This window comes from Tamandua tetradactyla, chromosome 10 (genome assembly GCF_023851605.1).
Source record: "Tamandua tetradactyla isolate mTamTet1 chromosome 10, mTamTet1.pri, whole genome shotgun sequence".
Taxonomy (NCBI): Eukaryota; Metazoa; Chordata; class Mammalia; order Pilosa; family Myrmecophagidae; genus Tamandua; species Tamandua tetradactyla.
The window spans coordinates 22344968-22371779 of NC_135336.1; the positions used below are offsets into that span (position 1 = coordinate 22344968).

The window sequence follows — 26812 nt, forward strand, 5'->3', positions numbered from 1 at the left end:
AGAGAGAGATTTAAACTAGGAGTCGAAAGACTGGGTTGGAGTCCCACTTCCTCCCCCTTGCCAGCTCTAGGGGTGTAAGCAGCCAACTGGACTTAAAACATCTATGACAGAGGGAATTTATAGTCCTGTCTGTATCTACCTCTCAGATACCCCAAGGAAGGCAAAGGATGGGAGGTACTTTGTAAATTTATAAAGTGCTACCCAAACGTTCCCAGACATCATTTGTAACCTAAATCTTAAGAGTTGTTCAAACATGAATGGGTAGCCTCAAAATGAGCCAGGTCCTCATTACCAGAGGTGTTTAAGCCGGACTGGGTTGGCAGCGCCTACTCCAGACATGATGCAAACATTAAAAAGGGGACTTGCTGGGGAGAGAGTCAATGACTTTTAAATGCCCTTCCAAATCCTGTGACGCTGCTTTGATGCTCTCTTCGGTTTAGCGAGACCAGTTTTCCGGGGCTCTCCAGGGCCAGGAGGCTCACACCAATCAGGTGATTACCTGAGCTAGGAGCCGTAGATGAGAGGACGCAACCCTAAGCATCCTCTCAAGAGTCAAGAACACTTCAATTTTGTTTTCAGTTTGCCTCTGTTTGGTATAAAAATACACAGGCGCGAAACGACCAGAAATGGGTGGCTGGGCCAAAATGAATTCTCACTTATGTGCCACCTCTACCGGTCTCGCTCAACTCAGTGACACGACGTCAGCAGAGAGGTGAGTGGGGAGCCACCCTGTTCCCTGCGCCGTGGCCCTGGGAGTACATGAGGGCATCCCGGGGTGGGAGAGGAAGGTCATCATGGCCATGCCCACACGCGAGGACACCAGGGGCTCCCCACCCTGCCTCAGGCCATCCCGCCCTCTCCCCTGGCCCACCACAGTCACCCGCTGGGGAGCAGGATCTGGGATCTTCTCTCCAGGGCTTTTGAAAGCCAATGAGATAAGCAGCTCTGCCTCTCCATTCCTTCATCCCCATGGATCTGGTTAGAGGAGGCTAAGGGCCACAGGAGAGGCCGAGGGAAGAAATGCAGGGGAGCAGGAAACCCACCAGGGTTTGGGGGGAAACTGGTAAAGGTGGAAAACATCTGGTACAGGGGAGAAAACCACATGCAGAGTTAGACATGCATGCAAGGAGGAGAGATCTGGATGGAAACTCATCAAAACACATCACAACATGTTATCTTTGGGTAGTGGGGGACTTTTCTCTGGGTTTAGTTATATTTTTAAGTTCTCCTATGGTGAACATATTTTACTTGAACATCTTGAAAATAAGAAAAGATTTTAAAGAGACACTCAAACCGTCCGATAGAACGGTGACCTCGCTAGAGAGCTGGGGCAAGAGATTAAGCATCGGCGGTCATGCCCCACCCAGCCCCTGCCCAAGAGGGGGCTGTAGTCAGAGAAGCAGCCTCCACGTGTGCACCCCACACCCACCCGCAGTGGGACCTCAGGGATGGTCAGGGGGTTGGGACAGAGGTTGCCCAGGAGACCCAGAGGCTCCAATCCCTTCCCCTCCTGGACTCGGTTCATCAACCTTCTCACCCTGGAAACTGAGGATGGATCAGAGACAGCCAACAAGGTAAGGAAAGGCAGGAAAATGGAGGCGGGAGGTAGGGAGGGGCCAGCCCAGGGCAGAGATCTGGAGGCAGCCCTGGGGGCTGGATAAGCCAGAGCACAAAGAGTCAGGGAGCCCGCGGACAGGGGCAGGAAGGGAGGGCGGCGGTCCCAGTGGGGAGATAATAACTTGTGTCGGAAGCTCAGCTGCTGTGCGCGCCTTGTCCAGGATTAGGAAGCTCATCCAAATACCTCTTTATGAAATCAAACCTTATCCTTCCAGAGAGATATGAGGCTGTTTTGAAACCAGAAAGGGTTAGAAAAGGGAAAGGAAGCAGACAGATTTTATGCTCTGGTGACAAATGAGATTACTATTTGTTGAAACCTTCTCCCAAAGCAGAATGAATGATGTCTGGTGAGAGGAGAGGACATGCTTATTATCAAATGAAAAAGGGAACTAGGATAGTGAAGGCCCGGCTAAGACAATGATTACATGATAATGGAGAGCTGCTTCCTTAGGCAGGGGCTGGGAATGAGGTAATAGATGGGGACAGAGATGTGACAACGCTTCAGAGGAATAAATGAGGCAAACATTGTGTTATCACTCGTGTTTCATCTCCTGGACCCCAGGGGAACGGAGAGAACAGAAGACCAAGCTTTGCAACCTTAAGAAGTCTAAGTTTGTTTTGCACAAAATTCGCCTTTCTTTCCCATTCTGAAAATTACACTGGCAAGGGCCAAAGATAGCAGACTAATTCTTTGACCCTTGGGTTTGTATATTGCATCCCTAAGGAAATGATGTCAATAAACATCCACCATGCAGGCCCCATGGTGCTGGACACTGGGGCACAGGCAGGAGACTCAGACCAGAACTCAAAGGAGGCTGAATTCAGTGGCCAAGAGCTAGGTGGAGAGGGGCAGGGGGCTGCCGGAGGTCTCTTCTGCCCTGCTACTTATCAGCTGTCTGACTACAGGGAAGTTGCTTCATCACTCTGTGCCTCAGTAACACCACTTGTTAACAGAGGGTAATAGCATTAACTCCCTTATAGGGCTGCTGTGAGGGTGAAATGAGAATCCACAGAAAGTTCTCAGAACAGTGCCTGCCACTACCATGTAATGCCCCCAAAATGTGGGCCATTATTATTCCAAGAACTGAGCGTGCCAGCAATGGTAAGTACTGAACTGACGGCATTCAGAGCAGGTGCAGCGGTGCTCAGCTGGGATGACACGGGGGGCTTTACGGAGAGGGCAGCTGAGCTCCTGGTTAAAGCGCTAGGAGACGAGACAGGTGGGAATGGAGGGTGGGGGAGCAGGCAGGACAAGCAGCTCGTCAGGGGAGGGGTGATGATGAGGGGAGGCAGGGTTTGGCTTTATAAGACTCTATGAGACCCTAATCTCAGGCTCTTCCTGTTATAAAACGGGATCACAAGCTGCGATGAGGACCGCCTCCAATGAGGCAGGGGCGGAGGGCGGGGCGGTGAGGAGCCGGTTAAGTGCTCTGCAAATCCGCGGCTGTAGAATACTTCTTAGTAGCCTCACAGCACCTCGTGCAGTTTTGTGTTTGGAATAAGCATTCAACCGATAATCCAGTTAGAGAGGGACCTGCAGCGGACATTCTCTTATATCTGCCACCCGGGATGAGAAACACCTCCATTCATCAGAGCGATAGCAGGGAAAACACTAACTCGATTTGAAATCTGGGACAATTTCCAAAAGCCTCTCACTATTCCAGGAGCGCTCACAGGCCTAGGTGGCCCCTCTCCCCAACCCCAGGCCTCAGGGAAGGCGGGTGGGGGGTGCAGGGGGAGATAAACTCCCCCTAGCCCCTCCCCGCAAACCAGCACACCAGAGTGATCGCCACAGGCCAGAGTCACACAGAGTCTCATGATTCTGCATCCTAGAATGAGAAGTCCCCACACTGACCTAGGCTTGGCCCAGAAGCAGTTGTGCCCGCAGCACAAGGAGGTGCTCCCCACCCCCATCCAGACCCCTCCCCCCGCTGGCCAAGCACCTCTGGGGGCACGCTCCTGAGGCAAATGCCCACTTACTTCTTTAGCCACTCCACGATGTCCTCGGCCGTGGATGCATAGTTGTCGTACTGGAATAGAAACCTTCCTTTCCTGGGAGACCGGGAGAGACAGAGCGGGCTCAGCCAGGGAGACAGATGCCACCATGAAGGACACGGGTTTCAGGAGGGAAGCAGGGGACTCACTCAAAGTAGCAGATGGTCGGGTAGCCGCGCACATTGTACTCCGTCTTGATGTTCTCGAACTCGGAGGGGTAGATGTTCATTCCCGCCAGCACCTGGGAGGAACAGGGGAGGTGGATTTGTCCCACTGCACCCCACAGACATGCACCCTGGGGCCCGCGAGCTGCCTGCCTAGAAACAGGGACACCAGACAAGGCCGCGTACAACTCAGGGGCAGCTGGAGAGCAGAGCAAGCTGATCCAGTTGGCACCTAAGTACTCAAGACCTCCAGGAAAACTGGACATCTGTGCCTGAGTACTGCAGAAAAAACCCAGTTCTGACAGCTGAGGAAGAAACCTGGCCTTGCTTCCAAGTTCAAACAGGTCTTAAAATGGGGCCACTCAAGGACACAAGTGGACATTTGCACACCAATGTTTATAGCAGCATTATTAACAATTGCCAAGAGATGGAAACAACCCAAATGTCCATCAACAGACAAGTGGCTAAACAAGCTGTGGTATATGCATATGATGGAATATTATGCAGCCATAAGACAGAATAAAGTTATGAAGTATGTAACAACATGGATGGACCTTGAGGACATTATGCTGAGTGAGATTAGCCAGAAACAAAAGGACAAATACTGTATGGTCTCACTGATATTAGTGAGTTAATTAATGAACTGACATTAGTGAATGAATTTGGAGAATATCAGTTGGGAACAGAAGGGACCATCAGGAGATAGAAGTAAGGTAGATATTGGGTAATTGGAGCTGAAGGGATACAGATTGTGCAACAGAACTGATTGCAAAAATTCAGAAATGGATAGCACAATACTACCTAACTGTAATACAATGTTAGAATACTGAATGTGAGAATGAGAGAGGGAGGAGGCCTGGGGGCACAAATGAAATCAGAAGGAAAGATAGATGATAAAGACTGAGATGGTATAATCTAGGAATGCCTAGAGTGTTTAATGATAGTGACTAAATGTACAAATTTAAAAATGTTTTAAGAACAAAGGAATGTCCATACTGCAGGGTGTTGAAAATAGATGGTAACTAATATTTTTAAATTTTAACTTATGTGTGAGACTAAAGCAAAAAATGTTTATTTGATACAAAATTTATATTTTGACTAGTGCATTTCCTAATATAACTTATGTAGACAGCTTAATTGAACACCATAAGTACATGGAACCTTGAGTAGGGCATGAAATTTTGTTGGTTTGTCCAGACTTGATGCCCCAATAAATACCAGAGTGATTTGAACAGTGAATAAAAAAGTATTTGCAAAGTCCCCTTTGGGGAATGGTGAGAAAGGGGGAAAATTCAACTTACTCAAGTTGAATTCTTGATATTCTCACAAGCAGTAGGGACAACCAAAACAATAGACTGAGCCCCCAATCTTGGGGTTTGTTCATATGAAACTTAATCCCACAAAAGATAGGTCAAGCCTACTTAAAATTAGGCCTAAGAGTCACCTCCAAGAGAACCTCTTTTGTTGCTCAGATGTGGCCTCTTTCTCCAGCCAAAACAACAAGCAAACTCACCACCCTCCCCCTGTCTATGTGGGACATGACTCCCAGGGGTGTGGACCTTCCTGGCAACGTGGGACAGAAATCCTAGAATGAGCTGCGACTCAGCATCAAGGGATTGAGAAAATCTTCTCGATCAAAAGGGGGAAGAGTGAAATGAGACAAAATAAAGTGTCAAAGGCTGAGAGATTCCAAACAGAGTCGAGAGGTTATCCCAGAGGTTATTCTTACGCATTAAGTAGATATCACCTTGTTATTCAAGATGTAATGGAGAGGCTAGAGGGAACTGCCTGAAAATGTAGAGCTGTGCCCAGTAGCCATGTTTCTTAAAGATGATTATATAATGATAAGCTTTTACAATGTGACTGTGTGGTTGTGAAAATCTTGTATCTGATGCTCCTTTTATCTACCTTATCAACAGACGAGTAAAACATATGGAATAAAAACAAATAGAGGGAACAAATGTTAAAATAAACTTAGATTGAAATGCTAGTGATCAATGAAAGGGAGGGGTAAGGGGTATGTATGAAATTTTTTCTGTTGTCATTTTACTTCTTTTTCTGAATTGATGCAAATGTTCTAAGAAATTATCATGATGATGAATATGCAACTATATGATGACACTATGAATTACAGATTATATATGTAGAACAGAATGAGCATATGTTTAGAATGTTTGTGTTTCTTTCTTGTCATATATTTTTTTTAATCTAAAAATTAATTTAAAAAAAATTTTTTTTAATGGGGCCACTGCCATGGAAATGTGTATTATGCCTTTTTTCTGCTCATGTCAACTCAGGTTGAACTCTTCTCCTAAGTTATGGAACTAAGTGGCTTTTATAGACTACTCAGACACTCCACGATGTCCTGGGATATTTTTCTGGAAACTTCAAGGGTCTGTCCTTGGTCTGTCCGCATAGGCTGAATCCATACATGACATTGTCCAACCTCAGGGCTCCTACGTGGCTAAGGAAGATGCAGTACTTCTCTGTGAAGTCCCGTCTTCAGGACCTGCCTATCCAAGCTCCCTCCAGACCCTTCTAGGCCTCCCCAGCTCTTTCCTCCTGTGTGTGACCATCACCTACAGTCTGGCTTGACTATAATCTCAGCAGTCTGAATGTGTTCTGGTTTCAGGGGGCCCACACGTCCAACACCCCTGAACTAGAAAAGAGAATTTTAGTAGTGTTGCTGGTGACACGGCTAACTATTAAGAACAACCCAGAATATAGAGTATCTCCAAACTCCTCAGGGTACCAGGAAAGAGGACTTTGTTCTCACAAGGAAAAGTGGATGTAACATTCCACAAAGCTGGATGGCATAGAAGGGAGGGGGAAGGAAGTTCAAAAAGCCAGGAGAAGTAAAAGAAACAGAGAGAAGAAACCCTGGAAGCTGAATTTTACTGGACTATATATAAGAATGCATGGGAAGAAAAAAAGGAAAATAATGGTTTCAGTGGCCAACAAACTTGATCTTAGAATTTGCTTCCACCTTCAAGTTCTGTGACCTTGGGCAAGTCACTCACCATCACTGAGGTTCCTCATTTGGAAGATGTGGGCCATGGGACTATCACAGGGCTTTTAGATATATATATATTTTTTTACACGGGCAGGCTCACAGGGCTTTGAAGAGAACTGAGTGAAACAACCCTGTCAGAGCTTTTAGCACAAAACTGAGGTTAATCTTCAATGCTCCTTTCCCCCCAAAAATCCTCCAGGTGTTGGGAGCCACTGGTGTCTCTGGCTTCTCCAACCCTAGAAGCATCTAGACATGTCCTCCCAGCTCACATACAGCAGGCACACAATAAATGTGGGCTAAGTCACTGATATTTTTCCAGCCCATTTTGGAATTCTGCAAGGAATACAGGGAGAATAAGTCTGAAATAGAACTTACCAGAGGCCCTGGGACCCTCTAAAAGCTGTTTTGTTCATTTCCTCAGACTGATTTTGTAGCCTGTTCCAGTAATATTAGTCTTTTTTTTTTTTAATGTCTAATTGATCTCCTAAGTGTCAGCATGCATTCACCACAAGATTAATCTTCCCAATCCTCCTCTTTCATTACATCACTTTCCTGCACAAAACCTTCCAATTCCTTTGGGTACTGGCTAATGTCTAATTCCACGCTCAATACCTACCTGGCTGCTATCTCAGTTTTGCATCCTTCTTTTCTACAGAACCCTCAATTGTACACCTGCTCAGGTCTGGATTTTTGATTCTCCAAGGAAGAAGGAGATAATCTGAGGTTTCTACAAGGCGGAAGAGAGTCGGTCTGCCTTCTAAGGCACCTTGTCCAGGGCGGCAGCAGGAGAGCAGCTACCAGAATGCCTGCAAATAAGTCCTGATTCCCCACTCAGTAGATGCATTTCTTTGAACAAGTCACAGTCACCTCTGTGTCACAGTTTCCTTTTGCAGCTACCACATGTGGTTGTTGTGAAGATTACATGAGATAATACATGTAAAGTATCGATAATACTCGAAATATAGAAGCCATTTGTATTAATATGACTATTCTCACATTTCCTGAAAACACATTGTGCTTTCCTGACCCCCGCTTTGTGCCTCCCTGTCCCCTTACTTGGGACATCCCCCTTTCTCAGCATTTGCTTACCCTTGAAGGTGCATCCACCCTTCAAGGTCAAATAAACTCTACCTCTCCGGGCAGACTCTCCAAACCACTTTTGCTTGTGGTGAACTCTGAGTTCTCTGAATTTCTGTAGCATTTTTTGTACCACTTTGGGGACATTTATTAATGCGACAAATATTTTAACAAGCATCTACAGAAACTTTTCTGAGTTTGTGAAGCTGAATGAGGCAAAGCAACCGGTCTCAATCTGAGAAAAGGAGGCTGCAGCAGCACACTGTGCTGGGCCATGCATCTGGGACAATAGCGTCTTGGGGGTCAGCCCTGCAGCCCAGAACAACCACGGAAGCTTCACAAAGTGTGGGTATCATGTGAGTGAGTGTTCAAAGAGCCAAGAGTTCAACAGACATTCCAGGAAGATAAAATGGAGGAAGACAAACCAAGATGTGGCCTAAGTCTAAATGGACTGCAGGCTGTACAGAAGGGAGCAGTAAGGAAGAAGGCTGGGCAAGTTGGCTGGGACCATGGTGGGAAAGGCTTAAGTGCCTCTTAGGAAACAAGGACTTCACTCAGGAGGTAAGGAGAGCTATGGATGGTTTCTGAGTATAACCATACCCTACCCCAGCCTTTTTTTTTTTTTTGGTTCATGGTCCAGGAATTGAACCTGGGTCTCCCGCATGGAAGGTGAGCACTCTACCACTGAACCACCCGTGCACCCCCAGCCTTTCGGAAGTATTAAGGATGGGTTGTAAAGGGAAGTCACGAGTCAGGGAAATGAGTCAGAAGCCTATAGCAATGACCTGGCGTGGGCTCATCTGGGACTGAACCAGGAGGGTGGGCAGGGAGAGGATGAGAAACGTGATGGGGAGATGTGTTTCGGTGCCCCAACAGGGGACATAGATGGAGGGGGCCAGGGGTACTCAGGAAGGGGGACTTGAAGGAAAGCCAGACTGCCAGTTGGAAAGATGCTGAATGCCCTTTTAGTCATTATGCATTTGGGACACAGGGAGTAGAACCAGGCACTCTGGGATGTGGCATGGGAGTACACAGGAAGGACTCAGACTACATGGGATTACATTTTGTGGAAGCTATGGACACAGATAAAAAATCACTGAGGGATAGACCATAGTAAGACAAGGAAAACACAGTGCCTGGCCCTTGCTCTAATATGTTAATAAAGAAGACGGTGGAGAGAAGAATCTGGGGGTCGGCCATCTGTGCCTGTGTAGTGCGCCGTGGCTTATAAGGTTGTACCCACACTCCAGCCCATGTGCTCCTTGCAGGTGGGCAAAGCTAGCGTTATCACCTGCACTTTATATATAGGGAAACTGAGGCTCCAAGGTTAAGGAGATTGCCCAAGGGTTCCCAGCTGGTTAGCAAAAGCCAGCACCAGACCCTAATCTGTACAAATCTGTCACAACAAATGATCCATTTCAATCACTCTTTTTACCCCAAGGCTGGCCAACCTCGGCCAAGGTTAACAAGAGACTGGGCAGACTCAAAGGCTCAGTGTGGACACTGGTAACTGGTGACACTGGGAAGAGGAGGCAGATGGAGAGACGGGGGAACAGCAAGGCTCTGATAAGGCTGTCAATTAGCAGGAGTAGACTGGGACAGACATTGATGACTCACCAGACATCAATGACAGCAAAAAAGAGGCAGACTTGAGTTTGGAAAATGACACAGGCTGCACATCTCCCACCCAGCTTGGCTTCTTTCTTAATGACATCATCAATTTGGATACTTCCCAAGAAACCTTTAGAGAAGGAAGATTTCTGCCCTTTGTCACAGACATAGCCAAAAGGGTTAAAAACACAGAGATGAAAGGGAGACAGGAAGCACTGATGTAGCTGGATTTCAGCAGAGGGAACGGGGTAAGCTTTTGATTTCTGGGGAAGAACAGTGCACCTGAGTCTCATCTCTGCTGTGTGTGTGGAGTCAGAAAGGCATGGAAATCTCTGGGCACCTCACCCTGCAGCCCTGTCCTTGGTTTCTGGGGAGGGGATGTGGCAAAGGAGACCTGGCCTCCAGGGGCCCCCATGTGGCTGATGGCTCCCCTCCAAGGCCCTTCCCCCTTTCTGTAGCTGGGAAAAGGTCAACATTTTTCAGAAGGTGCTTTTCTATGAAACTAAGAGGGAACCATGACAAAACAAACCCCAAACAAGAAAATACAAAAGTCAAGAAACAGATGAGTTCATACAGTGCAAATGCCTGATGCTAAGGTAAGTAATACCTGGTCACAGCTGGGCTTGCCCAGAAAGGCTCTCCAGGCTCACAGACAGTCCCACTACCTTGACTGCAACGTTGTTTGGGGAACTGGGAAGGATATTTTTTTTATGTTTCTAGACCTGGCTCCAGGCAGGAGAGACAGTACTCAACCCACATACTCTTTGGGGCAGCCCCTGAGAAAGAGTCTGGTGTGAGCCCAGGGTCTGGAGGGAAATCCCCATTCCATAAACGTCCTTTCCACCTCATCTCTGTCCATACTAATTAATGCTTCAGGTTCCCTTTAAAACGAGGAAAACATCACTCTTAGTACAGATGTAGCATTTAACATGAGACAGACCCAGGAGTGGCAAACCACACACTCATTCATTCATTCACCAGCAGGCACTGGGTACCTATGATGAACTTGCTATGAGGAAACAGATGAATTACATACAGCTTCTGCATTCAAGCAACTCACATTTCAGTGAGAAAACCAAATCATAGTTAATATCAAATGGTGAGCAAAGTGAGCTGGAACAATAAAGCAGGCTGACCCGGCTGTGCGTGACAAGGACAAGCTCTGCGGGAGCATGGGAGGCGGCTGGGAGGAACACTGAGCTTGGCGGATGGATGCGGCATCGGTGGAAAATCATCCATAAGCAGCACACGACTGGCAGCAAATCCTTTTTCTGCTTTGACGGGGCCGGGATCTTATTTGGGGATGGACCTTCCACCGCACCCCCAAGTGTGGAAGTTAAGCCCAGCAGTTTGCTAAGCATAAGCAGGTACAGGTAGGGAGAACGGTGAGGGTAAGTCTTTTCTGCAGGCTCAATAAGCTTAAAATGTGGGATCTGTGGGGCCCCACCCCCCAGTTATGCGTACCCCCAGGGCGAAAGACTCCAGGCAAGTTGCTAAAAATTCATTAGTGAGAAACAAGCAGGACCTTGGTCTCTCCCCAGAATGAGGCCAAATGAGAAAGCACTTGTTCTTTGCAACCCAATCTTGCAGCTGGGCCGGGAGGGCTGTCCCCATGCCTGGGTGCTGCCCTTTAAACTCTAGACTGACTAGACTTAATTTGATCTGTAAAGATCGTGAAGCAGTTTCAAGCCCTCAGAACTCCCTTAATGGGACCCTGGTCAGCCCATCGAGATGGTGCCTCCTGATAACCTTTCATAAGAGGCACATGGCTGTTTCCACACTTCCTCGCAGCCGTTTCTGGTGCCATGAAAACACACACACCTTTGCTACCCAGGGTTCAGTATAAATATGGTTGGACACACGGTATAGCAGAAACAAGCCCGGAAGGGCGGGGAAATGCAGGGGTCACATGGACCCCCCAGCGACTGCTCAGCCTTCTCAGCTGAGGTCTGAGTGCACCCTCTCCTCTTCCCTTCTCTCTCCTGGACGCCCGGCCTCCTCACCTCCTGCCTCTCTGCGCCAACCTGGTTCTTCCCACTTCTCTGACGGTCCATTTCCCCCACCTGTCCCTTAAAGGTGGCCCCTCTCCGCTCCACTCCCATTTCTCTGTACTGTCTCCTTCAGAGACTGTCTGCATCTCAGGCCCCAGCTCGCCATCTGGACTTGCCTTGTGCTGCTCTCATGTGTCCCTTCTTCCTGCCCCACAGTAAGCTCAGAACCCTGGATGCCTATGTCACTGTATTCATGAACCTGCTTTGTGCTTAGGGCCTACTGTGAGGTCCCCATGCCTTTTATCGCCACTGGGCTCCTGGCATCAGCTCAGCCCACTCTGGCGTCTAACCCCAACCCCCCAAATTCTGGACGCTTCATGTTCTGCTCTTGGTCCCTGGTGCCATGGCAACACCTTGTGTGCTTCTTGAGGCTTCCTATTTCACCACTGGCTTTTGATGTGCACCAAAGTCCCCTCATCCCAGTAACTGCATGGAGTTCTCATCTGCCACAGAGAGCAGGGTTTTTTTTTTCACATGGCAGGCACCAGGAATTGAACCCGGGTCCTCTGGCATGGCAGGCAAGCATCCTTGCCTGCTGAGCCACCGTGGCCCGCCCAGAGAGCAGGTTTTTAAACCCCGTGCAGGCTTCGTTTCATTCCCAGCAGCAGCAGGGAATGTCCCCATCACTACTTCAAAGCCTGCCCTCTTTCTCCTGCCGATTTCCCCAGGTGAGAGAGGGAGAAGCCAGGGCCCCACCCCACCGTTCCCGGCACACAGTGCCTCACTTACAAAGTGGCCTCGCAGCTCGGTCGCGGCCTTCTGGAAATGCGGCATGATCCTCTTGCACATGCTGCACCCTGGGCACAGGCAGGAGAAAAACCAAAAGCGTCACCAGTGACTGCTGGGCCTCCAACCTCCACCCTTCCATCTCCTCAGGCTGTCCTAACTGACAAGCATCTACCAGCCTCCAGAAGCACAGGACTGTCCCAGAGCTCGGGAAACACAAGAGGAGACAAAAGTAGCAGAGCTCATGGTCTGGGTGGCATCAAGCTGGACACAAAACCCAGCAGTCACTCAACAAAACGTTCGTCGGGGTAAACTGATGCGAAACAACCAGAGAAGAGCAAACTGCTACAATGAGTTCAACAGAAACTGGGCGCACCAGGACAGGCATCAGGAAAGTACCCCTCTTCGTAATGTGCCCTGGGAACACAGCTACAAGCCTTCCCATCCGGCCCGGTCAGGGGCTACAAGTGAATCTGAGCCAAATGGCATTAAGAAGAAAAATGTGTGACCATAAATAACAGTGACTTTTGGGATTTTCGGGCTGCTGTTCTCTGTCACAAGCGGGGATGATTGAGCAGTGACTGGAGGGGGTCGAGGGTGAAAGGTGCCAGTTCTGGCCACGTGGATGGAGCCAGGTGGCCAGCCCACCCACTCGGCCTGCTGGTGGCCTTGGACAAGTCGCCTTTCCTCTCGGGGCTCAGTCTCTTCTGGTAAATGCAGGGACTGGACCCAGCAGCCGCAGACCCTTTCCAGCTCGGACACTTGAGGATTCTGTGACATCTTAACCCTCCGGGGTTCTGTGGCCCATTGTGGTCACACTCCTCACCTGCAGTGGTAATGTCCCCCCGCCTTTGGGGACTCATGACCAAGAGAGCCAGACGCCAAACCCCTACTACTTCACTGCTTTAAACCCACCCCTTCCCTGAAAGCAGGCCACGTTTCGGCGCTAATGTCACCATAAGACATGAGAACATTCTCCTCAGATGCAGGGAGTTCTAACGTGCCAGGCTGTCACCCTTTCTGACAACAGCTCTGCGGCAGGACAGTTTTTATGATGCATCTGAAGGCCACAGAAACCACACTGTCAGTCAGGGGCTGGGTCCCAGCAGGACAGAGGAGACGGGGCTGCATGACAGTAGACTGATTCGTGTTTAGCTGACGTGCGTTTGGCTGACACATCGGCAGGCAGTGAGCAGGTGATATGGACCGGAGAGGAGCTCCGAGGAGGTGAGAATCCCTTCCAGACCACCTGGCTCTCCTGATCCAAGTCTACTGGACAGATGCAGATGCAGCATGCTCTGCACAAAACTCCACAAACACCCTGTGACCCCGTCCCCGACCCTCCTGCCTGGCAGCCAGGTGGACGCACACAAGCATCCCAGCGTATGAAGCCTGGGCATGTCCATGTCCTCAGCCCAGACTGAGACTCTGGGAAGGAAGGAGGGAAGGAGTCCTTGTGAAGTAGCCTGCAGCCGGTCCCATTACATCTGCCCTCAGAAGGCGAGACGCGCCTCGCAGTGGGAAGGAAGGAGATGATGCTTGTCAGGGGAAACTGTTCCCAGCATGAGGACTCACAGGGGAGAAGATGGACACAGGGACATTAGCTTCGAGCTCCTCCCTAGGGGCCTGCTCATCATGTGAGTGCACCAGTGTGGACACCACATGACAGGGGAAGGAGGAGGTTGCACGGTGCAGAGGGAGGAGGCCGGGCCCTGCACCCCATTGATGGCCATGTAGCCTTAGGCAGGAGACTGGCACGTCCCCATCTGTGAAGGGGACATGGCATCTGTCCTGCAGTCCTGCTCAGAGACAGCCAGGCATAGGCCGGCAGAGCCCGGCCCTCAGCGGGGAAGCTCAGTGCTGGAGGGAGGTCTCAGTTCAGCACAAGGCCTGAGAGCTCGTCTCCTGGTCAGGGGTAAGGAAGGGAGGAGATGTTCCTGGCATATGGACGGGATGCCACTCCACTGCCCAGGAGAGAAAAAAAAGGGGGATACTTGTAGCCCCTCGTCCACTCTTCTCCTGCTCCTCTCAGGTAGGAGGAGTGGCTGGATCCCACGGGAGGAGTCCAGCATCCCCACCCCCACCCCGCTACACCCATCCAGCAGGTGCCAACTCTAGTACCTGTTCCCATGGGCAGGGCCTCTCTTCCAGCCTGCCTGTCTGCAGCCTGCAGCAGCCTCACTCCCTTTCCCCCTACACAGGGTGACTCAGCCAGCGTCCCTGTGGGGGGAGGCCAGCAGTGCTGCAGGAAGGAGGTGATGGAGGAGAATAGGAAGCCAAGACAGTTTCCAATGTAACTGTATCAGACACAGAGCTGATCCCTGTGTGAGTCTGTCTTTCCGCCGCTTCAGATGGGAGGCCAGGACACGAGGTAAGACCAGTGATCACCCTCAAACCCCAAACATCAGAGCAGTCAGCCCTTTCATTTTCTCATGAACCAACTCAACGAACATCCGTTGAGTGACCGATATCCCCTGGGGACCCAGATTCCCTGCCACAATTAAAGGCTCCTGCTGCCTCTGGATTCATTTATTCCAAATGTAATCAGACTTCCCAGTTAGGGAATTGCTGTTTATCCCAGTACTAAGCTGAATCACGATGCCATGAGGGCTTGACTGGATTAGTACGAGAGGAGCATAACTCTGTTGCGTTAAGAAGAGAGAGTTCCGGGGTTTTCTGTGGCTTAGGAGGCCGTCCGACCCAACTCTTCCACCCAAAGTCTGAATTTAACAAGGCTGAGCTTTCTTCTCCCTAACGCTAGGTATCCAACCGCCCCGAGCGCCGCCTATTACATAAAGGCAAGGCTTCTGCTCACATCTGTCTGCCGCCACAGGTACCAGCACACTGCCAGGCAGCGAGGGTGAGCTGGCGGGGGCAGATCACACTCATTTCCATGCCAACTGCTAGGGAAACAACCACTCTTTAAAAATTAACGAGTGTCGTTGGGCTGACACCCTCATCCTTACAACACAATCCTGCCTTGTGATGTATACTGTGTACTGTATATACCGTTAGCTACTGCTTTGCATTTTCATGTAACAATGACTATGTCGCAAAGGTTCAAAGATTAAGCAAAAAGAGGCCACAGCCCTCAGAGGGCTGTGCAGACAGGCGAGTTCTGAAGCAATTCACAGCTGGGGCAGGGTGATGGTTAATTCTGTCGACTTGGCTAGGTTACGGCGTGCAGCTGTCTGGTCAAACACTGGCCTGGTTGTTACTGTGAGGCACTGCATCGATGGGATTGGCATCTACAAGCAGCTGACTTTAAGTGAAGGACGTCACCCTCACCAAGGCGGGTGGGGCCATCCAACCAGCCGGAGATGCTAACAGTAAGAACATCTTACTGCGCCTGAGGGCAGAGGGAGGTCTGCTTCGAGACTTCAGTGTCAATCTCCCCAGAACCTCCAGCCCACAGCTTGCACTATGGAATCTGGAGTTGCCAGGGCCCACAACCGCATGAGCCAATTCCTTATAATATATAATATATATAATAAGCACACACACACACACACACACACATTCTCTTGGTTCTGTCTCTCTGGAGAACACTGACTGATACAGTTAACAAAATCCTTCCAAAGAGAAACAAAAACGGGTGAAATCAATTCATGAACATCAGTGAAGGGACTGTCCCAGGTGAAAGGGCAGATGGCCCTGGGGCAGAGCTGGACCTGAGAGGAAGTGGGAAGCCAGGGCCTCCTCTCAAGGCAGGCACAACCCTGGGGCCAGCAAGGTGTCTGGGGAGAGGCCAGGGACAGTGGACACCCGGCAATCAAACCCAGGCAGGGGAGCTGCCTCCAGGTCACCAGCCTGCAAAGGGGAACAAGGCTGGGGGAGTGCGGTCGCCAGGGGGTGGAGGGAGAGGCCTTTGCTTAAAGACTTTCTTGGGGAGGGAGATTCAAGACGGGCTTTACAAAGCAAACAGAACACTGACATCACAGCCTGTGAGGTGCGGGGCGCCATGCCAAGGCGCACCCACTCCCGGCACATACAGCCCAGCTCTCCAGCCTGCAGGCAGACGCTGGCCTTTGCTTCCCATAGGGCATCCGCAGTTCACAGAGACGCAGCTCAGAGGGTCTTTTGGTCCTCCGGGGTGACCCAGCAGACCGCAGAGCCAGCCAGGACAATAAATATCTGAGGTCTATCGGCCATTCTGTTTCTGACACAATAATCCAATCCAATTCTGCTGTTGTAGCCAGAAAGTTGCCACAATGTGCACACAAATGGGCACAGAAATTTATTTGCACAAAAAAGACAGCCAGTCCATGGGCCACAGTTTGCTGACCCTATATTAAGAGGGTTATGAGGTAGTAGCAATGGCCACAGTTAGAAAAGAAAATATCAGAGGGTACTACCTGGGCAAAGAAAGTACCAGAATGGGTGACAAGTAGTAAGGGTTAAGTACTGTTTTATGAAACTTTCGCTTCAGCTTATCTACATACAGTTTAATTTATGTATGCTCATGGTGCTGGGTGCAATGAAATGTAGTCCATAAAGTTGGAAAGCCATGGCTCCCATCCACCCTTCTTTGACAGACGGAAATTGAGGCCCGAAGAGGTGAAGGCCATGCCCAGGGACACCCCGTTGGTGGGGGCAGAGCTGGAATCAGAACCCAGAGCTTCTGGTCATGCTCTCCATGCTCCCGCCTCTCCCCATGGCCTCTGCCTCCCACAGGGGCTTGGCCCAAGTGCTGCGGCCCCATGTCCCTGATCCTGATGCCCGCACCCCTCCTGGGTGGCCCCAGCAGGGAGATGGAGGGGCCCAGGGCTGGAGGAGTCACTGCCCCGAGTGGGGGGCCAGGTCTGGAGGGTGAGGAGTGACGATGACCAGGGGGATGGGGTGGCTGGCAGAACAGCAGCAGCCCCAAGACAGGGCCCAGTGGGGCCCACAGCCAGCAGGAGAGGGGGCCTGGGCCTGAAGAGGTGAGGAAAGGGGAGGCGAGGTCCCTGGGGAGGAGGATGGGGGACCTGAGATGAAGGAGGGTAGAGGGTGTCCATTCCAGTGGCGTGTAAAGCTGATGTCGGCAGCAGGAGGGGAAGAGCCAGAGGAAAAGGAAAAGACCAAGGGGAAAAGGCGCAGACAAGGGAGATGGGGTGACTGAAGGGACTCGGCTTTGTAAGTCAGAGGCCCGGGGCTAGGTCCCAGTTCCCCCTTCCCGACCTCCAAGCCCTCCTCAACCCCCCCCAAAAGAGACTGAACAATTAACTCTGTCCCCCAAAACAAAGTTCACTCACAGGGAGCATAAAACATCATCAGGAGAGGCTTCTCTTCCTTCTTCAGGAGACGTCTCAAGTCCTAAGGTAATAAAAAGAGGACACAGGCGGGTCACATGCAACACACAGGTCTGATCCGGGGACTGGGGCAGGCAGCCCAGAGCCGTGGCAGGTCAGGACCGGGAAGAACCTCAGAGGCCACCTATCCTAGACCTCCCTGACATATGACGATGGGGACGCAGAGGCCCCGAGGGGAAAACGCCTCTCCAAAGGCCACCTGGGGGGGGGTAAAGCATCAGGACCAGACTGTCGGCTTTACTTTCAGCTCCACCGGAAAACTCAGGACTACAGCGAGGAAGACTCCGAGGCTGTCCAACACGCCGCTCCTTCTCCATGAAACTTAGGGAGCCACTGGCTTGGGGGGCTGGTGGTTGGTTTAACATCTGCCCAGCTTGGCTGGGCAGGAACTGGGCTCCTGGAGGACCGGCTCATCACGGAAGCAAGGTGTGAGCCCCACGCCCGCTAACCTCCCCCACCTGCCTCTGGGCCTGCCCTGCCAACGTCAGTGGGGGGTCCCCGTGTATACACAAGGAGGCACGCTTACCCCCTGGGGAGGAGTCAAGATACATGGAATGGCTCGTATTTGTAAAATGCTTAGAACAGCACCTGATGCCTATGTTAGGCAATTATATGTTAAATAAATACAATCACTGTGAAAAGACAAATGATCATGACAGGTGCTGATGTAAAAGAGGGTAAGAAACTTCTTCTAATGAGAGTCAGAAGAAAAGTATGGGGAAAAGCAACTCTGTCAGGGACTGCAGTGAAGTAGTATGACAGTGTATTTTGATTAAATAAGCTCCACTGACCAGTTTCTACAAAAGAAAATTAGAGGCTTTCCTCTTTTGAAAAAAAAAAGAAGAGAAAACTTCAGAATGCAGCTTTCTGGCAGCAACAAGGCATTAGGTAAATAAATGATGATATGCACTGCACAATGGAATACCATTACATCATTAAAAACAATGGAGAGGAATATTTAATGTCACAGTAAAACGTGCATGGCACATTAAACTGGGGAGAAAAGCAAGTTACAAAATCGCATATAAAATGATATGAAATTGTTAAAAAAATGTAATGAAATTGTTGTGGATAAAAACATTTATGTATGCATTACACTGAAAGCTTAGAAGGCTACAAAAAAATCAGCAGGGGCAATTGATCAATGGAAAAGTACAGAATGATTTTATTCTTTCTTTTATGCTTGAGGTGTATTTTCTAACACTTCAATAATGAAGATATATTACTTAGGAATTTTCAGTTAAATAAAAAACAGATTACAAATATTTGGTGGCAATTTCAAACATGTCATAATTCTTAAAACATTTATTCTTGTTGACACAACTAGAGGATTAAGGTGTCGATTTTAAAACAGAATTAGAGACCGAGCGCTTTCACTCTTGGGGGTGGGGATGGGGTGTGGTGGGGGTACAGACACTTCTTAAATGATTTTCTAGAATCCCTGGAGACTAAACCCGACATAAGATCTGAAAAGGAAAAGTTTTTCCGAGCCTGTAGCAACTTGGTTTCCTACTCTAAGTAGTAACAGATATACATTCAAAGATGATTACCTTCAAGAAATGTGGAATTCTATCCAAATACGAATTTGTATAGGAATTCCAACTGGAATTTGGAACTTTTAGTTATTGTATACAGGGATTCAATGAGCAGAAAAGCAGCTTCTACATGAGAGAAAATATCACAAAGTATAACATGAGTATTATCTGCAGGTGCGAAAAAATATTTCTGCTTAATATCCCTACGGTTACGGAATAACACCCTTAGGAACTTCAGGACCTGGATGTTTGGGGTGAGGAAGGGAGCAGGCTATCTCTTTCCAGAGAGGCTAAAAACATGTATTGTCATACAACCCACCCAGGAAGAACAACATGTGCAACCACCAGTGTAGGCTATTTGCTTTTTCACAGCTGTGGGCGCACATACCCAGGCAAGCGCCCTCTGCCTGTGGCCCCACCATGCTTTTTAGAAAGCCTGTATCTTCTAGCTCCTGATGCTGGCGCTTTCTCTCCGAAGCCCAGCCCCTTGAAATGTCAATCACCATAAACAGCGCCTGGTTGGCCAGTAGGATCACACGTGACTCCTCCGCCAGTGACCATGAATGACATCATTTTCTCTTGGTCTACAAGCATTAGAATCACTATTTTTTTTTTTTTTTTTTTTTGGCATGGGCATCTCCTGGAATCGAACCGGGGTCTCCGGCACGGCAGGTGAGAACTCCGCCACTGAGTCACGGTCTCGCACCACCCAGAGACACTGATTTTAAACGAAAGAGAGAAGAGGTAGATGTGAACAAGCATTCTCCCTCCGTCCACCACAAAGTACTGCCTGCCTCACGGAACATGTGAAATGTTAGAGAGGCTCTTGCCCATCCCTTATGCAGAAGGACAAGTAAACAAATAAGGCGCATGCACGGTGAGACCGATTCACCCAGGAGGGGCACAGGCCGGGGGCAGGTGTCCGAGGACGGGCTGTATTTTGTTAAATGAGGGAAGCACTTGGGAAGATGTAATAACGCAGAATCATCTCCCAGCCTACCTCACCCCATCACCCCCTCTCAGCCCCGGCCTGGAAGTCGAAGCTTAAGAGACTAAATAATTTGGTCAAAGCTGCACGGTGACCTCAGAGCTGTACAGGCCTGACCCAAGTCTTTGGAACCCCAATCCAATTGTCTCAGATTATTCTGTCGCTTAGAAAAACAAACCACAATGCCAACAGCATGCGGATTACATAAAAAGGAGGGTATTTAAATCTATGCTCTTGGAAGGAAAGCCTAAATCTGTCCAAATATATTAAAATGAGGAGGTAGAGAAGGAAGAGAGCTTTTCGGGCAGTCGGATACATGAGAAGGATGGGAAGGGGATAAAATCCAGGGCGTATTTGTATAGAATTCCACATTTCTTAAAGGTAATCATCTTTGAATGTATATCTGCTACTACTTAGAATAGGAAACCAAGTTGCTACAGGCTCAGAAAAACTCTTCCTTCTCAGATCTTCCCTCGGTGCAAGGGACAAGCAGCCTCAGACTCCTCCCATTTCTCGGTCCCTTGGCTTCCTCTCCTTGGGCGGCCCTGGCACGGGGGCAGCTTCCAGCACCTGTCAGAGCTGATGGGAATAAATTACCTTTTCGCTGTCAATGTGGACGACATCTTTGGCTCCAGGATCCTCCTCCCACAGTGGCGACCCTTTCGGATCCTTCAGAAAGGCCACCAGGGACTGAGGAAAAGAAGAAAGAAGAGGAAACACATTTTAGCCAGAAGAGAGAGGAGGGGAGGATCAGGAACCTGCCGCGCCTGTCTGCTCGGAGACCCGAGGGCCTGGAAGGGGCTGCACAGGGCTTGGCGGGGGGGGGGGGGGGGGGGGGGGCCACTTCCATCACTCACTGACGTCACTGCAAAGGGCCCCCAGAGAGGCACCGCCCCTCCACCACCCCCACAACAGACTTGATCAACCACGTGACCTCACTCACCCTGGTCAGCCACCCATCTCCAGCGTCACAGGGGGGAAAGCTGAGACAACACATACGCTTATTCAAACCAGAGACGCTTCTGCTTCCACTAAAACTCAACCCCTCCGGGAAGCCTCTCTCATCAGTTGGAACAAAGGCCTCCAGTCTTCAAATCAGAAACATCCACATTCACGTGGCCACTAGAACTCCGTCAATCCCATCAGCAGACAGTCACAGCTACTTATAACCTGCTTGGTATCTTGTGATTTAAATCGGTTTTGGAGTGCACTGGACGTTGAGTCCTCTCTGCCATGTGAACCGGGTAGTGTGCTCAGACCAAGGAGAACCCAGCGCAGGCAATGCATCGATGCTGCCTGCTTGTTGCTGGGCTTCTCTCCCTGCACGCCCCCCTTCGGGACTGCCAGGGATGGAGAACTGACAAAGACCCTAAGGAGAAAGGGCTCAGCTGGCCACTGTTATCTGGACACTTGATTCATATTCTCCCGTATCTCCTGGGGAAGACACAAATGGGGCAGGGAGGAAGGGGCACTGTCCCTCCTGCCTCTGCCCCCAGACCTCACTGGTCTAGCCAGAAGGGCACTGCCTTTCCTCTTAAATGGTCACACCAGAGAGTGGTGCTCGAAGTCTGCAAAAACCAGAATATGGGTGCCAGAAACTCGCCAAGCCTCCCTCATGCCAACCCTACAGGGGGGCTGCTGCAGCTGGAGCCCTTGAGGTCCTGCAATTTTGATCAAGCAAGATTCTGTTACTTCTATTGATCTAGCTCCAGTGACCGATGAGGAAGCTGGGTATGTCCCTGGAGAGCTGGGGGACAGAGGCAGGGATGTCTGGGATGAGAAATACCCTTTTAATAAGGGAACACGGCCCATCCACTGTCACGCACAGAGAGGACCTCAGTGAGACATTTCTTCTTTCTAGAACCTCCCATTTGGAAAGAGCTACTGTGGGAGAATGGGAAGCAGCCAAGACTTCACAGGATTTCATTCAGGTAATGTTCCCTGTTTGTCAAAGGCCACGCCTCCTGGCAAGAGCAAAAAGGCTGTTCCTGCCAAGGCAGAAGGTGTATCTGTCCTTTCACAGTCCCCTGTCAGGGCTTCACCGTGGCAAAATGAGCCAAAATGGAACTGGCAGGGCCTTCCCTAAACCCATGCTCACCCACAGCTGCAGAGGCACCTGCCCACCCGGTCCACGTGCAAAGGTGGTTACAGGCACCCAACTGCCTGCTGCTCCAGGAAAGCCTGGTGCAGGGTGCACGAAAGAATTCAGGAGTCTGTGAAACCTGATTCCCATGAAAACATGTACTTTAATGTATATACATGCACTGATTCTGGGGAGAGGGTCTGTGGCTTTCCACAGATTCTCAGTGGGATCAGGGCCCCAAATAGGTCAGGAATTCCGGCTTTGGAGGGGGGTTCCTGTCTCCACACCACTACAGCCCTATCTCGGTGTGTCAGAAAACAAAGATATATATGAATGGAAGAGGAGAGAAACAGCCTCTTTTAACAATTGAAACATTCATGCTAAAAACCATTTGCTTTTCAAGTGGGGATTTTTCTTAAGTAAGAATAATCTAGTATATTGCTTCTCTCCAACTCAGTCTAACTAAACAAGACCATGGATGGAAAAGCCTGCAGGGAGTAGCTCTGGGAACCCACCCTCAACCGTCCTATTTGGCTGCTCTGAATCCCAGGGAAGTGACATGACAGTGCACCCCAGTACTGAAGGTGTCTTCACGGCCAGGAAACCATCCACACAGCTACAGGGACTGGGGAGAAGGTCATCCGAGGGCCAGTGAATTTAGGCCTCCAGCACATCTGGACTTCACCCTTCACATAAGGATTTCGGTGGATCGACTGCTGACAAGCAAAAGGCTGTTTAAAAAGAAAGTTCCTCTTCTTCTATTCCCTCTTTGCAAATGCTTTAAGGAGTTACAGGGATATCATAAGCCCCCTTTTATCTTCCCTCTGTGCTCTTCGAGGGCTGTTATCACCATGGCCTCACCCAATCGCAGGATGACAACAGCAACAGTCAACACAAGAGCCAGCTCTGTGCTTGCCAGGGGTCCCTCCCTCTCTCTGGAGGTAAGGTCCCAGGGGAAACACTGAACGGAGAGCTCGTCAGTGACCAAGAAGGGCTTTAGGCTCAGCTGCTCCAGTTGAGAAGGTAGAAGACCTCAGGCACATGTGGGAAATGCTATGCCACTTTCCTCCTGCCCTAGAGAACTCCAGGACTCTGCCCCAGCCCCTGGTGGCTCTGTGCACTCTGGGGACCCTAGGACTAAGGATGCCTTCTCTCTGCCATGTGTCCTCACGACTGAAACTGAGATTTACACTCTGTAAGAGGCTCAGCCTGCTTTTTCAGCTTGTTGATGAAGAAATCAGAGGAAGGAAGACAGAAAGCAGATGCCATACACCTGGCCTTTGTAAGGAAGAGACAAAGGCCAGGACTCTGCCTCTGTACCCATGCACTCAGCGGCAAGCTCAGAGCACCTGGGAAGAGAAGAAGCTCCCTGTTACCTTCCTGCTACGGTCTTGAATAGTTGCAGCTCACTGCTCCATGATCCAGGACAGACTCCTAGGAGGGCCTGGCTTAATATAAACTGAACACTGCCTCCAAAAACACCCAGGCCCCCTATTTCCACTACTGCCTAAGTGCTTCCCCCATTCCACCCAGCTCAGTCTTGTTCCTGGGGAGCCTGTACTCTCTCTAAAGACTTCAGGTGATATCTTAACACAGAATGAAAATGGTTAGGCAACTCTAGATGGCATATTTTGCTCTTGTGTCTAAGTGGGTGTTAAGATGATGAGTAATCAGGAGTCTCTGTATAAAGTAAAAGGCTGTAGGAAATTAAAAAAGAATTTGTGTTAGTAGATAAACAAGAAATGGCCTGGGGGGGAGAGCTGGAGGGAGATGGATCCACAGAGAGAGAGAGGTGGGCACTGACAGTTGCATAGACAGATGGACAAGACAAAAAAGAATGGGAGGAGAAGCAGATGGAGAAGGAAAAACAAAGAGACAAGCACAAAGGATCCAACCCAGCCGAAGAAACAGGACAGTCACAGAAAGTGACAGAAAAGAGAAAGATATTTCTTCTTTTGATACAGTGACAGCCCCAGCTAAGGCAGGGGAATGGCAGGAAGAGAATGCCTATGAAGAAGAAGGACGGCTGGAGGGCAGCAGCTTTGTGATAACAGGTAGGCACCTGCAGGCTGCAGCATCCCCATATTTATTTTTCATTTGTGCTTTTCCATCTACATCGAAACTGGATTTGTAGCAGGGAATATCTCAGTGACAGCCACATCTCATCTGAACAAGCTGACTTGGTCCCAAAGTGCCAACCTGCCCATGTCCTGTACCGCTGCCAGCCTAGGAGTACAAAGTCCCCTCCAGGCTGTGGGGCCCATAGGACGCCATGGGGTGCCAGTACACTAGAGATGAGGGGAGGGCTCTGAAGCCTAGGCAAAAGAAGGGTGTCATGTCTCATGCTGCACGGGACAAGTGCTGATAAATCCACAAACTCATCTACAAGGCTGGCCCATCCCCCCTGTGTTAACAGCTCTCATTTTCCCACCAGATCCTCTCCTGGCATATGCCGAAGAGATAAGAATCCCTCCGGTCATCCGGAAGAGCTATTTGTGCAATCTGCCCTTCCTCCTTTCCAAGAGAACTCAGACTTTTGGCATCCACTCAGGCTCTGCCTCTGCTGAGAATGAGGGAGGAAAATTTACCTTAAATGTCACAGCTCGGTTATATTCAGTATGAAATACACCGTCCCTGTCAAATGAGAAAAAGGCATTAACGTTAAGAATGGTTGTCAAACTACGTCCCTTTGGTTTCCTGCAGCATCTTAATAAGATTTAGCTATTGAACACAGTTCAGGATTTTTTTTTTAATAAACTAATGGTAAAAAAAAAATCATTCTGAAATAAAATTAACCTAAAAATCCCTGTTCCCTGGGAAAACCACTTGAAGCCCTCAGCATTGACTTGACATTGGAAATACCCATGTGTACTTACTGGTAATGGAATAAGTCGACCTTTTTGTCCTCTGGGCTCAGGTCAACTCTCATCTTCTTACACAATTTTCTACTCTCGGGATCCCTGAAAGACATCAATGTTAGAAGCCATTTGTTTCTTGAAAGTCCTCACAAAAGTACTGACAGAGCAAAACCTTCTTCTGGTGGCCTATGAAATAAACCGGGTAACTTGGAATTCTCAATAGCAAGGGAGGGGGGACCTAAACAGAGAGGAGCTCCAGGGCACTAGAGGAAGGAGAATCATCGACAGGATCTGGGCTGACTGCGAGGACAGGGACGAGCAGGTAGGAGCGGATGTCACTATGTGCAAGGGGAAACTCAGATCCGAATAAAGAAGTGCCCAGAAGCTTAGCAGGTAGGCGATCCATTCTAAAGAAGAAACATGAACTATTCATAGTTCATGCCATGCAACATTCCTGACCCTGGCTCCTCGTTAGAATCACACGGGGAAGTTTAAAAAAAAAAAATTGCCTGTCCCTCTCTGGATCATTGCATCAGAATCTCTGCAGGGGTGGGGCCCAAACAGGGTTTTTGTTTTTAAAGCTCTAATGAGCACCGTATGCCATCCGCTATACACCATCTGGCCAGGATAAGAGAAAAATATTCTATGATGTGGAAGAAGTTATGAAATCTGACCAGATACCGATGAAAATCAAAAAGATAAAAAGGGGACATGCCTCCCTGGGTTTCTGGGATATGACATGCTCGCAGCTCCCCTGATAAGAAGTATGTGTGTTTGGTGCCATTCCCAGTTCACAAAGCACTCAGGATCTCATCTGATCCTGGGGGGTCCTTCCTGTTGGGCCAGTGGTTCTCAAAATGTGGTCCTTGGACAGCAGCAGCTGCACCACCCAGGAACCTGTTACATATGCAAATTCTCAGTCCCACCCAGCCCCAGGGAATGGGAAACGCTGGTGGTAGGGCTGAGTAAAGCGGTTTCAACCCGTCTTCCAGGGGACTGTCACACCTGCCTGCGCCCACCGTCCTGCACTGACTTTTCCTCCTCTCTGCACCTTTAGATGTACATCCTCCACGGGGCCCTACACCTGCCCTCCTGGAGACCTGACCTCCTCTTGCAGCTTCCCCAGGACCTCACTGCACACAGCCAGGGCTTCCCAGCAGGCAGCAAAAGGCATCCATTCCCCCCACACACAGCCTCCACCTCCCATAACTCTGGGGCCCCTCCATAGATCTCCATAGAAGGTGTTTTGGCCATCCAGCACCCACTGGTCAGAGCTGACTACAGGACACGTGTCTCTGCAGGAATTTTTTCCTTCCAGGAATGGCAGCTACCTGAGGGAAGCCTCTCTATTTCCTCCTACCTGTTTTCATACCTCACCGCCATCTACAGCCGTCAGTTTTGCACCCTGTGCCCCAGCCCCCAGAAGAGGTGAACTAATTAAAACCATTCAGGCCAATTCTAGAAGCAACACTCATGGATGGACAGTCGAAACAGCAGAACCTCATTTTAAATATAAATATGCAATTTGCAATTTGAGAAGTATGTCTCACAAAAGAGGACCTCATGGGTCCAAGAGGGGGATTGTCAGGCACTCCCAGGCCACTGCCTGCCTCCACTTCAACTCACGCCCAGGGCTTTTCCCTCTGACTTAGCCCCAGCTATCTCAGTCATCTCTGCAGCCACCGCAGCTTCCACGCCAGGGCCTGGCAAACAGCAGGACTCAAACAGTGCGTGATGAACACAATGGCTGCTCTCCAAGGCCGTGAGGACAGTTTAGAACAGGGAGAGTCCAGAGAGTCAGTG

The 26812-nt window shown here is 49.7% G+C and overlaps 1 protein-coding gene across 1 annotated transcript in view; it reads right to left on the reverse strand.

The window, feature by feature from the left end:
• PDIA5 (protein disulfide isomerase family A member 5) overlaps nt 1–26812 on the reverse strand; it is a 97807-nt gene that overhangs the window by 36266 nt on the left and 34729 nt on the right. The window contains exons 4-10 of the mRNA XM_077118138.1: nt 25028–25111; nt 24740–24785; nt 20666–20758; nt 17489–17549; nt 12258–12325; nt 3762–3853; nt 3598–3669 (exon numbers count right to left, since the gene is read on the reverse strand). Coding sequence (XP_076974253.1) covers nt 3598–3669; nt 3762–3853; nt 12258–12325; nt 17489–17549; nt 20666–20758; nt 24740–24785; nt 25028–25111 — 516 coding nt within the window. The remainder of the gene's footprint in view (nt 1–3597; nt 3670–3761; nt 3854–12257; nt 12326–17488; nt 17550–20665; nt 20759–24739; nt 24786–25027; nt 25112–26812) is intronic.